The 12,405-nt window shown below is 50.5% G+C and overlaps 1 protein-coding gene across 1 annotated transcript in view; it reads left to right on the top strand.

The window, feature by feature from the left end:
* Window positions 1–11,083, top strand: part of adgra2 (adhesion G protein-coupled receptor A2) — a 45,519-nt gene extending 34,436 nt beyond the window's left edge. Inside the window, exons 5-19 of the mRNA XM_035380175.1 lie at window positions 90–161; window positions 433–596; window positions 2,014–2,227; window positions 2,471–2,635; window positions 2,720–2,918; window positions 3,164–3,313; window positions 3,660–3,821; window positions 4,133–4,333; window positions 4,740–4,929; window positions 5,215–5,423; window positions 5,612–5,739; window positions 5,854–5,977; window positions 6,060–6,208; window positions 7,887–7,976; window positions 8,150–11,083. Of these exons, the coding sequence (XP_035236066.1) occupies window positions 90–161; window positions 433–596; window positions 2,014–2,227; window positions 2,471–2,635; window positions 2,720–2,918; window positions 3,164–3,313; window positions 3,660–3,821; window positions 4,133–4,333; window positions 4,740–4,929; window positions 5,215–5,423; window positions 5,612–5,739; window positions 5,854–5,977; window positions 6,060–6,208; window positions 7,887–7,976; window positions 8,150–9,575 (3,643 nt within the window). The 3' untranslated portion in view covers window positions 9,576–11,083. The remainder of the gene's footprint in view (window positions 1–89; window positions 162–432; window positions 597–2,013; window positions 2,228–2,470; window positions 2,636–2,719; window positions 2,919–3,163; window positions 3,314–3,659; window positions 3,822–4,132; window positions 4,334–4,739; window positions 4,930–5,214; window positions 5,424–5,611; window positions 5,740–5,853; window positions 5,978–6,059; window positions 6,209–7,886; window positions 7,977–8,149) is intronic.
* The last annotated feature ends 1,322 nt before the right edge of the window (window positions 11,084–12,405 follow it).

Here is a 12,405-nt window from a genome sequence, read left to right as displayed (position 1 = left end):
GCTCGCCTCAAACACACAGTGACATGTACGTGGCCTTGAAGTGGCCCGAAGGGAACATATTAAAGACTGTCAGTCTGTCTGTCTTACAGAAACCTCTCTAGCAATATCTTCTCATCTTTGGAGCCAGGGCTGTTCCAGGAGATGCCTGCCCTGAAACTTGTGTGAGTACCAGAGTCTGAGGCCATATTAGAGACACACTGGGCAACAGGAGGCACGTGATCATAGGACTGCATTTTACCAGACATCTGTGCATGCACCAGCCTTTCTGTATCTAATGGCTGCTCCAGAAATCTGTCCCTCAACACCATATGACACGTTAGTCCTTTAATGAGCCCCAGTGTATGTTCTAACTCTTTTCCCATGTGCACCATTAGAGTGAATGAGTGCCTGCGCTCAGCTGACGAACGTTGTCAACCTTCGTCCTCCCTTCAGGAACTTCAACTCCGAGTACCTGTCATGTGACTGTGGCCTGCGATGGATTCCTGGGTACTTCCGTTCCAGCTCCGCTCGGCTGGGGGACGAGACCTTCTGTGCGTATCCCAGAAGCCTGCACGGCAAGCCCCTTCGCGGCCTCAGAGAGAGTCAGCTGACTTGTGGTGAGTGACACAGAGGGGGTGTGGCCCCAGAGAGAGTCGGCTACCTTGTGTTGACTAATGTTTGTCATCCACACTGTCATTACGTAAGTCCTACTACAGATTTAGCATTGTATTTGGTGAGAAACCTTTGTCTTTAGCAAGTCCGCTTCTGAGCTTCACACACCTGTATAAACATAAGCAATATTTTACCAGCAGAGGAAGTGGTACAGCCCATCAATTGTTCCTTCCTAAAAGATGACGTGATTTCACAATTTGTTTTCCTGTCTTGCACTGTTGTTTCTGGAATCGTGTAGCCCTTTTTGCTCAATCCTGTGTTTACAAGAATATGGCTTTTTTTTTTTTAAAAAAAGCTTTTAAAAGAGCAGATAGACACGTAAATTATGTTCCACTATCAGACAGCTCTGTTGCTGTAATTATTTATTCGTTCATTGACTTCATTTCTGGTGATAATCTCTCCCTAATTTGGAATCAGCAGTTGAGCCTCTTCTTGAGCTCCAGCTGTGCAGAGTTCACTGAAACTGAAGCAGATGTGCGGCTCCAGTGCCCACAAGCCACTGGCTGTTTCCCACATACCGTAATTCTGAATGAATCATTTTTCAAAATCATTTTGATTTTTCTGATGGAGTGTAACAGTTCTGGGTCAGCATATTGGCTGATGAAAGCAGGACATTATTTTTAGCTGCTATATTGCATGTTATCATATTTCACATATTCACAATGCCACAAAACCGTCAGTGGAAAAAGGGGAATCATCAGCTTTACCTCTGCCAGCTGAGGATGATTCTGATTTTTTATACATTTTGTTTATGCTAATGAACTGCTTTGTGCAGTAGTCTAATTGCAACAGCCTAAGTGCAGTACTGGAAATGTTGTTTCTTCTCTGTAAATTTGGTGAGTTTGTTTACATTAAGTAGCACCTGCTTAGCGCTCAGTGTTGAATTGGTGACACACAGGGTAAAATCATTTGGCAAACTTAATATGACAGAATGTAATTTGACCCCACGGCCTGTTATCAAATCTGGACTGTGCCAGTGTTTGGGCCAGCAGCTCTGCACAATTGTCTCTAGCATCTACCAGGGACGGAAGGGGTCAGTCAGCAGGGATTCTAGCATCTCACCGCTCACTGGCAACCCCCTGCTGGTCAATGGGGACCTCATGAAGACTGGAAGCTGGGACAAAAAAGCTGAACTTTAATGACCTGTTCTTTGACCTTAACATTTCCACTGTGTATGGCTGTGATATAGTACTATCTGGAAACAATTTCTGTGGTCAGTGAAAAGGCCGATTTTCTAGAACCACTTCAGAGTCAATTTAGTTGAGGCTAAAAGGTGTCAGTGTCAAAAAGAAAAAGCTGTGCGTCTTTACTTTGCGTGTCTCTGACTGTCTCATTAAACGCTGAGCTGTCTCTGTTTCTCAGATGGGCCCCTGGAGCTGCACACGCTCTCTCTCCTGCCGTCCCTGCGCCAGGTGGTCTTCAAAGGGGACCGGCTGCCCTTCCACTGCAGCGCCGCCATGGTGGATAAGATCACCACGCTGCACTGGCGGCACAACAGCCAGCCGGTCACCTCCGACTCCGAGCTGGGCGTCCGCCTGGAGGACAGCGTTCAGCACGACTGCACCTTCATCACCAGGTGCGGGATTTCCTTCCCTCTGTTCTCAACGAAGCCCATTTCTTCACTGCCTTTCACTTCTAATCTCTCCTCTATCAGTCACTCTTGTCCCTCAGTGTCACTCTTTAGAGTCACTTTATTTTTTATTTGCTACGTATTTGCTGTCAATAAAAAAATGTCAAATGTACTGTATAATACAATAAGAGATACACCCAATGGTGTGACAGCGTGTTCATTGGAATTCTGTTTGTTTCCTGGACACAGTGAGCTCATCCTGTCCAACGTTCACGTGGAGGCGAACGGGGAGTGGGAGTGCGTGGTGACCACGGGGCGGGGCAACACCTCCCGCAGCGTGGAGATCGTGGTGCTGGAGAACAGCGCCTCCTTCTGTCCAGAGGAGAGGGTCGCAAACAACCGGGGAGAGTTCAGGTGCGGGCAGAAAGAAAACGGGCGTTCCGCCAGGGCCGCCTTCAACGCGGGCTGACAATTAACGCGCCCCTGTGGTTTTCCCAGGTGGCCGAGAACCCTGGCCGGGATCACTTCCTACCAGTTCTGCCTGCAGCTGCACTACCCCTCCCTGGCCATGAGCGGCAGCGGAGAGCAGAAGAAGGCCACGCGCTACTGCGACCGCTCGGGGCGCTGGGAGGAAGGCGACTACTCCCAGTGCCACTACACCAATGACATCACGCGGGTCCTCCACACCTTCATCCTGGTCAGTGCCTGATCATAAACACTACCACAGCCACAGATGCCCTGAAGTATCATGTACTTATCCGTGTATATTAGACTTAAAGCCATTTTACAGTACATTCAGTACAATTATTACAGTACAGTTTCTATTAGATATTTTGAACACTTTATCTTAAAACTGAATTATAAATGTTTTAAAATCCTGTAATGCTCCATAGACAGTATGTAATATTGAAATCCACTCCCCTTCCCCTCTTTGGTTTGCAGATGCCCATCAACGCCTCTAATGCAGGGACCCTGGCACACCAGGTGCGGACCTATACTCTGGAGGCAGCCGGCTTCACCGACACAGTGGATGTGCTCTACGTGGCCCAGATGATGTCAAAATTCATGGAGTACGTTGGCCAGCTGCGAGAGGTTAGTAGACTGTGTTTGAATATGTATTTGACAATGATAATTATTAACATAATAGTGTTAATATGTTCCAGGATTGGGAGGGGAGTTTTTTGTACATTTGTACAGGTCTTTTTTCTCATGTCTACTTATACCTTTAGTGTACTTACTTTTAATTTCTTTTTTTATTTGCGTGCGTGTGTGTATGTATATGTGCGTGCGTGTGTGTGCGTATGTATACGTGCATGCATACGTGTGTGTGTGTGTGTCTGTGTATGTACGTGTGTGCATGTATGTATGTATACGTGTGTGTGTGCATGCACGAATGCATGTGTGTGTGTCTGTGCACGTGCGCATGTGTGTGTCTCAGCTCTCGGAGGTGCTGGTGGAGATGGGCAGTAACCTGATGCAGGTGGATGATCAGATCCTGTCCCGGGCTCAGCGGGAGGAGAGAGCCTGCAGCTCCATCGTGCGCTCGCTGGAGACCCTGGCCTGGCCTCAGCTCCACGGCAACGCCCAGGACCTCTCCATGGTAGGGCTCCAGCCCAGCACAATGACAGCACTGTGCCGTTTGCGGCCCGAGCCGGGGGACCCTCGCTTGCGTGACCCTGGGCTGCAAATTAGGGTCAGCGGGAGTCAGAGGCCAGGCTACAGCTGGGCTCAAGATACATGGGAGATGTCGGGAAATTCCCCACTCACAGATAGGAATTATGCACGGTTGAAGAAGAGTTTCCTTTTTCATTTACATTCCTTTGTTTCACAGTTCCATTAAAACGAGCTTCCTCTTTGCTGGGGTTGGTGAGAATGCTTACACCCTGAAGCAGTTTGCTCTGGTTCCCACAGACGTCCCGTAACATCGTGATCGAGGCCCACCTCATCCGGCCCGCCCACTTCACCGGCATGAGCTGCACAGTGTACCAGCGGCGCGAGGGCGTGGGCGGCGGCCTGGGCATGGAGGGGGCGGAGCCCACCCAGGAACAGCAGCTGCGGTTCCGCTGCACCACCGGGACCCACAACACCTCCCTCAATTCCTTCCCTCTCAAGGTGAGCGCAGCCCCTGCCTGTAAAATCCTGCTCACAGGCCTGGGCTTTGTCTGCCACAGGGCTCGTTGCCAAGTTCAGCATCTGACCAATCATGAGCTTTCAATCAAAGAGGTTAATGGGAGGAAAAGAGTGGATGGGAAGGTGTATTGTGGGAGTGTAAAGACTACATGGATCTCATCTCTGTCACTCTCCCTCTGTCTCCCTCTCTTTATCTCTCTTTATCTCTCTCCCTTTATCTCTGCTTCTCTTTCCCCCCTCCCTCCATCACTGTCTCTTTCCCTTTGTTTCTACTTCTCTCTATCCCCCTCCCTCCCTTCCTCCATCTATCCCTGTCTCACTCTCTCTCCCTCTGTGTCTCTCTCTGCTTCCCTCTCTCTCTCACTCTCTATCTCTGTCTCTCTCACAGAATGCTGTAGCTCTGGCCTCTGTGTCCCTCCCTGCCTCTCTCTTCCCTCCCGACGCTCCTTCGGACTGCAAGCTGCAGTTTGTGGTGTTTCGCACCGGCCGCTTCTTCCCCTACACCGGCAACTCCAGCGGCTCGGCCGACCACGCCCGCCGCCGCAGCGTCAACACCCCCGTCATCTACGTGGGCCTAGGTACTGAGCCCCTCAGCCTTCCGCGAAGCGCCAACACCAGCTTTAAAAACCATCGGAGGAACTATAAAATGTTTTTTTAATTCCCATCCATGAAATCTGCCTGAACTGAAGTCATCAATAATAAGCCATATGCACTGAAAAATGCATTGCAGACAAATCAATGAGTCATTTTGAATAGTTTTCTGTGTAAATTAGTTAGTTTGTCTGTAAATCCATACCGAGCCCATGTAAGTGTACAGCAGACCCAGTGTACTCAGTCTGAGCTCCCTTCCTGTCCCCCGTCAGACGGCTGTGACATGTGGAACCTCTCGGACCCCGTGGTGGTGTCCCTGCGCCACTCGTCCCCGGGCAGCGACCCCATGGCGGCCCACTGGAGCCCCCAGGCCCTGGAGCTGCAGGGGGGGTGGAGCCAGGAGGGCTGCCAGCTCGTCCAGAGCGACGCCACGGTCTCCACCCTGCGCTGCTCAGTGCTCAGCAACTACGCCGTGCTGCAGGTAGGGGGCGCTGCGCTCGGAGCTTGTCCGTAGCAAGGGAGATCGTGCCGATTGGTTGTAAAAGCAGTTCAGTTCAGGGTGATCCTGCAGTTGATTCTTTGTGGGCTCTATGGAGTGTGTTTGAAGTACTTCCTCTCACGCGCTCGCACATCCCTCCTCTTCCTCCTCCTCTTCCTCCTCTCTCCCAGGAGATGCCTGCCTTCCCCAGCCCCTTGCCCGCCCCTGTGGAGGTGCTGCACCCCGTGGTCTACACCTGCACAGCCGTGCTCCTGCTCTGCCTCTTCACCATCATCATCACCCACATCCTGCATCACAGGTAGCGCTATCTGCAGTGTTAGCACGTGTGTGAGACTGTACGTGTACTGTGTGTATGTGTGCGTATGCGTGTGTGTGTGTGTGTACATGTCTTTATTCTTCTGTCCTTTGTCAGCTCCATCCACATCTCCAGGAAGAGCTGGCACACGCTGCTCAACATCTGCTTCCACATCGCCATGACAACGGCCGTCTTTGCAGGGGGCATCACCTTGACCAGCTACCCGGTGGTGTGCCAGGCGGTAAGCTGTGTTTCACTAGGGCACAGATCACCCTGCAGGGCATCCTCACCTTGGTGTATGACCCTGTGTGTGTCTCTCTCAGGTGGGCATTGCCCTGCACTACTCCTCCTTGTCCACACTACTCTGGATCGGGGTCAGCGCCAGGGTCATCTACAAAGAGGCTGTCTGGCGGACACCGCGGCAACAGGACGGGGAGACCCTCACCCCACCTACTCAGCGGCCCATGCTCAGGTGCGTGATGTCATCAGCCTGACACTTATTTTATCCATCCTTGTCTCCTTGAGCAGTGCCTGACCTAGAGATAAATTGAGGTCCCCCCAACCTTTAGGACATTCCAGTACAATGCTCCTTGAGGAGCTAGGTGACTCCTGAAACATGCATCCTTTGTAGAAGTATTTTCTACAGAACGTGTGACTTACAAATTATTGACCTGTGGATCCACCTCCCCATCTGCCACATCTGTAATTGATATGTCTTCAAACTGACGCTTGACAGAACAAGGACATTCCATTTGCCTAATACGCATTTCCTCGATTCCTCCGTCCTCGTGTCCTTTCCACACTTCCTTTCCTTGCGTCCTTCGATGGGCGGAGCTACGTAGCAAGGAAGGGATTCAAGGAGGTAAAAATAAGCGATTGGAATGAGCTCATGGAGAAATGTGAAATGGGTAAAGAGGGTCATCAAAGGGGGCAGGGTTTGAACGATCCCAGGCTTATGAATGGACATCCATGGCCCAGTTTGCGCGGCGATGAAGGGCGCCATTGTGCTGAGCACCCGTACCCGTCTGTTAGAGTGAGAGAGCGTGGATCAAACCGCACGGAACCGCCGCGGCACAACAGAGCAACGGCGGCGGCAGATGTGTGGCCGGGGCGGGGGGCCCCGAGCGGGGGGGCGCTGGAATGTAAGACCAATGGATTACGAGGTGGAGATGAAGATCGTAAATCTGCGGCCGGGCGCTGCTGGGGGTTCCGTGTCGCCTCGTGGCCCCCCCCTGCAGCCCCCCCCGTCCCGCGCTTTCCCGTCTGTGATCTGGCGGGGCACGGCTGACCTCTCTGCTTTCCCAAACCCCCCCGACGCCCACGCCGCGGCTCGGGGTCGGCCCTCCGATGGCGCCCGCCCCCGGGGATAAATCACAGCCCCCTGCTGATTGGACGACAGGCCTCCGGGCCCCTGCGACACGTCACCCGCACAGAGGGGGGTGGGGGGGATCTGAGGCCTACTTCAGATCACAGACACCTACAAGGCCTGGAATCAGAGCAGCTGTGGGGAACAGTCCCAGGCCTACAATGGCCTTTTCTCCACTGAACTGAAGAGCCGTCATTCCAGAAAGAATAGGGATTCTGTTGCCAAATGTGCCGTTGCTGCACTTTCCCTTACTTTGAGAAATTCTGGCAGCTGACGTGTGAAAAACACATGGATCTAAGCTCACATAACCTTAGCACATAACTCACATAGTCTTTATTTCAGAGAAGTGACTGTAAATCAGACAAACATTTGTCAATGTTTCCTTAACTGCAGCCACGTATTTTGATTCCAATGTATGTATAATAATAAAAGTTAAAGGAATAAAAATGCATGAAGAATTAAATTAAATGAAAGTAAATGTAAAATCTTTCCCTCTGTAGCTGTTATATTATGGGTGTTTTATAAATGAATACATTTATAAAACACCCATAGTAAATATTATTGGTGGATGTGACAAAGGAACTAAAGCCCTGATGAAAAAGTAATACAATTAATTTAAACTCTCTTAAGCTTATCTAAGGCAATTGTACTTTTTTAAAGTTTACTTTGCTTTGATACTTTATTAGATTGTGATTAGATTCAGATTTAGATTGGCCGCTGCCCTTTTAAACTCATCAGCTATTGGTTGTTTCTGCATTTCCTTGTCTCTGCCTCCCTCTGTCAGGTTTTACTTAATCGCCGGTGGAGTTCCTCTCATCATTTGCGGGATCACCGCTGCAGTCAACATAAGCAACTATGGGGACGGCAGCCCATAGTAAGTGTGCCTCGTTTTATACACATGAACTCTGGAATGTGAGAGTGCCTCCATTTTATGAGGAGATGAATAGGCGTGGACATTTCCTTCTGCTGCCTAATGCTGCTGAAAACGGATAGCCTAGTAGCCTGTGACCTGACCGACCTCCTTTTTTCTCCCCTGACCTCTGGCAGCTGCTGGCTGGCGTGTCGGCCGAGTTTGGGTGCCTTCTTTGTCCCTGCGGGCCTGGCGGTGCTGGTGACCTGGATCTACTTCCTGTGCAGCGTGGCCCGCCTGCGGCGTCGGGGGTCACGCGGCTCCAAAGAGGCCTCCGGCTCCCCCGTCTCCTCCCCACTGCCCGAGAGCCAGCCGGCGCTGGGCGGGAGCACCAGCCTGCTCTCCACGGACTCGGCGGCGGGGACGGTGCATGCTGGGATGCCGCTGGAGGACCAGCACTCCCTGAAGGCGCAGTTCCTGGCGCTGGCGGCCACGCACGTCCTGTACGTGGCGCTGTGGAGCTGCGGGGCCCTGGCCGTGTGGCAGACGGGCTACAGGAGCCTGCTGTTCAGCTGCCTGTACGGCGTGGCGGCCACCGCCCTGGGGGTCTTCCTGCTGGTGCACCACTGCCTGCGCCGGCTGGACGTCCAGGCCGCCTGGCTCGGCTGCTGCCCGGCCTACCGCCGCTCCCGGCCCATGCCGGCCTACCTGCACCCGTGCACCACCGCAGCAGGGGCCCAGACCAGCCCCTCGGAGCGCGGGTCCCAGGTGTTCGTGGGCTGCCTGCCCCCGGGGGACCCCCACAACTCCTCGTCCGCCAGGTCCTCCTCCACCCCCAGCGGGATCAGCAGCGTGGGCCCCGGGCCCTGCAAGCTCACCAACCTGCTGCAGGTGGCGCAGGACAACGCCAGCAACGCCGCCCGCGCCCCCGCCAGCACCATCACCAGCACCAGCACCGACAACACGGCCAAGCAGGCCAACAACAACCTGCTGGCGGCCCCCAGCTCCGCAGCCCCCACGCAGCCGCAGAGGAGGAAGGCTGGGAGGACTAAGCAGGGCCACGCCCAGTACCACCACCGAGGGGAGGGCCGGGGCCACTTCCGCCTCCGGGCCCTGCGGGGGGCCGGGGGAGGGGGCAGCGTGGGAGCCCTGGGGCCCCCGGGGCTGGAGCAGCTCAACCACGCGCAGCCGGGCTACAGGCACGCCTCCAGCGAGAACGGCAGCCTCCGCCACAGCCAATCGGAGAGCCAGACCGCGCCGCTGGCCAACGGGAGGCGGGCGGGCGAGGTGGCCGCCACCAGCCCGTCGGAAGGCAGCGATGGGGGCAGCAGCGGCGGGCGCAGGCCCTTCCCGTTGCCCCCCTCGGCGGCCAGCAGGGCGGCGACGCAGGGCACGCAGAGGCGCAGCGCCAGCCGGGACAACCTCAAACTGGCGGCCGCCGCCGAGCGGGATGCCAAGCGCAGCTCCTACCCGCTCAACAGCGCCCCCCTCGCCCCGCCCGCGCCCGCGCCCAACGGCACCCTAAAGAGCTCCGTGCTGGAGCTGGACATGAGCGGCACTGACCAATCGCAGGGCTCGGCGGGCATGAAAGGCGGCGTCTGGAAGAGCGAGACCACCGTGTGACACACGCATACAAAATGGCACATCGCTAAACGGACGCAACAGAAGAGGCCGTCTCGGCAGTGCTACCCACGCGTTTTCCCTTGCTGTGGAAGCTGTGTTTCCTCGCCGAAAATTCATTTTTCTAGCCAAATGGAATTGGTGGATATGGCAGAGACCGTGTGCCTCTACTAGTATTAAGCTGAGAAAGTGTAGCAAATCAAAGACATGGTGAGGATGGTTTTTCTTCTGTCCTTTTGGTTTCCAGGAGCCACCAGATGTGTTAAGTTGTACGTATGCAATTAAAATCAAGACCTGAAACTGAAACTCTTACAGAAAAAGACAAGAACATTTTATACTGAATACTTTGCTATGACATATGCAAAAACTGAACCCAGCTTTTTTTCTTAATCCCTCACTTTGTTTTGCATTTCTCAAGTTGAAGTACCCAGTTAGTCTACTATACAGAATCTCATGGGCATTTTATGAGCTAAAACTAGTAATATAATCTGATGTTATTTTTTAATGCCACAGGGAATATGTAAGCTCTCTGTTTGTTCTTTCTTCTATGCATTTCAACTACAGCAGGGAAAAGGAGAACCAAATCGGCCCATTTCCAAAATACACCCATGTGCATTCCCTTTCTGATGGATGTACTCCTATGCTTTGTAGTGTGTGTGTGTATGTGTGTGTGCGTGTGTGGGCGTTTGTGAAAGAGTGCATGTGCGTGAATGTATGAGAGAAAGAGACTATGTATTGCTTTCTGTTTTGTTTTGTTTTTTACTTTGTTGACCGTAAAGTATTGAAATGATTGAACTACAAACCAGCACTGAGAAATAGCCCTTGCCATCCTCACAGATCAATAATTCTATGTTAGTAGAAACAGGAGGCATTATCGGGCGTTCACCCTGCCATGCTTAGTGGAGTGGCCCGTTGGCATTGTCGTCCAATTGGTTTCCAGACAAAGGACTTAAATCTGAACAACCCCATGCTGTTCCTGAGCTGTGCCTTCTTGACTAGAATGTGAATGTGGCTTCACAGTGGAAATGACAGTGCTAGACTGCCCTCTTGTGGATCACATGTGTCACTGCATGCACTGATCATCAAATGGACCTAAATTTCATAAATCAAGACATGATGGTGCAAATGGTGCAAATGCTCATGGATTTGTATCAGCCTGCAAGGCCTGTCTGTACTTATTAAGGGGTGTATAGGGAAAAGGAACATGAAATGATTTTCAACTCTGTGCAAATAAGGTGGATTAGAACTAGAACTGCACCAAATGATAAAAGCCTGAAAGCCATTTTGTCTGCACTACCAGACTACTGGGGGCCTTTCCACACCATGAACCAAACTGCAGCTCAACAACCAGCGACCCTGTGATTCAGCTTATTAACACCTTTGTCTGCTCCCTGCCACCCACTTCATTTAACGACATTCTCTTGGAGTCTTGATGTTACTTTTTTGCTGGGAATGTGATGCTGGAACTAACAGCTCCTGAAAGCACTTCACATTGGCATTATATATTTTTTTTTAAATAAATAAAATAAAAACATCTGCTATTACAATACTTGGAGATGAAAGGCATCCCAATCCCCATAAGAAATGATGATAACCTCTCTTTTCATACAATATTGTTGTTTACATCATTATATGCAACGTATTCTCCTGTAATTGCCATAGCGATTCCTTTTGTAGATGTTGTAGAGCACGCTGTAGACCACGTGGAAGCAGCTGCCAATCCTGTTTAAATTAGCACAGGATTATTGTTTTAAGTCAGTTCAGGGAAATGAATGTGCCAAAGAATTTTTCAGTGTTAATATTTTTTTTCAGTGTTAAATAGCTTCAAAGCTTTAGCCTTTCGCAAAGTGAAACTGTTTTAAGGATATTTTGAACAAATATGTTCATGTCAGACTTGAAATCTCCCTTACATAATCTCAGATGGGTCTATTGAGACTTGGAGCACTTCAGGGAGAAATAGTGACTGGTTACCACCAGCATACCTCCCAACATCAAAGCATGTGAATGTCCCATTTTGGGGCCACACACATCATTTAAAACCTACATAATCACAGAGAAAATGGGGGAAGCTATATATTTCAACTGAAAGAACAGACCACAATTATGTATAAAGTGTCTTAAATTTTAAAAAGTGATAACATACCAAGATTGTGATGTTTTTTCATAAGAATAGATTGACCTATGGGCAGAAACAACACTAATGCTATTACATTGGTGGGGAATTTCAATGAGCAAGGTAAATGGAAACAGACATATTAGCAGACCTGTCTGCCTGATCATAAATGTAGCACAAGTTCTTAATGTGAGCAGAAGATCTGAAGTTTTACATAAAAGTAACAATCTGTGGTCTTTTTATTCATATGGATCAAAATTAGCACAAAAATCTATTTCAGTGTGTAGGCCTGATTGTACCCATCTGAAATGATTCTCAAACAGAGTCTATAATTCAGAGCTGTGGGCAAATAAGAGGGTAGTTGGAATCAGAAAATTAAATGAGTCCATTATAGCCAGAGATGGACTTCCAGTGCCATGGCTGATGGCACAGACTGTCTTTCATCACCAATATGAACAGCTATCTCTCCATTATATTGCATCCAAGTCAACCTTTTTGTGTAGGTTTTAGTGGATGGTCAGCATCATACTGTACACAGTTCAGTGACAGCTTTGATCTCAAAATGAGTAAAGGGAGATTTCAAGGTTTAAGTGCATATTTATATTTAACTGTCACAATGACATCATATGAAATGTAAATGAAAATGTTTTTCCAATAATATATTTGTTTTAGGAATCCAGACTGTGCCTTATAAAATGTGTATTGATGCAAAATAAAGAT

This window comes from Anguilla anguilla, chromosome 10 (assembly GCF_013347855.1).
Source record: "Anguilla anguilla isolate fAngAng1 chromosome 10, fAngAng1.pri, whole genome shotgun sequence".
Taxonomy (NCBI): domain Eukaryota; kingdom Metazoa; phylum Chordata; class Actinopteri; order Anguilliformes; family Anguillidae; genus Anguilla; species Anguilla anguilla.
This window is presented reverse-complemented; position numbering and strand designations above follow the sequence as displayed.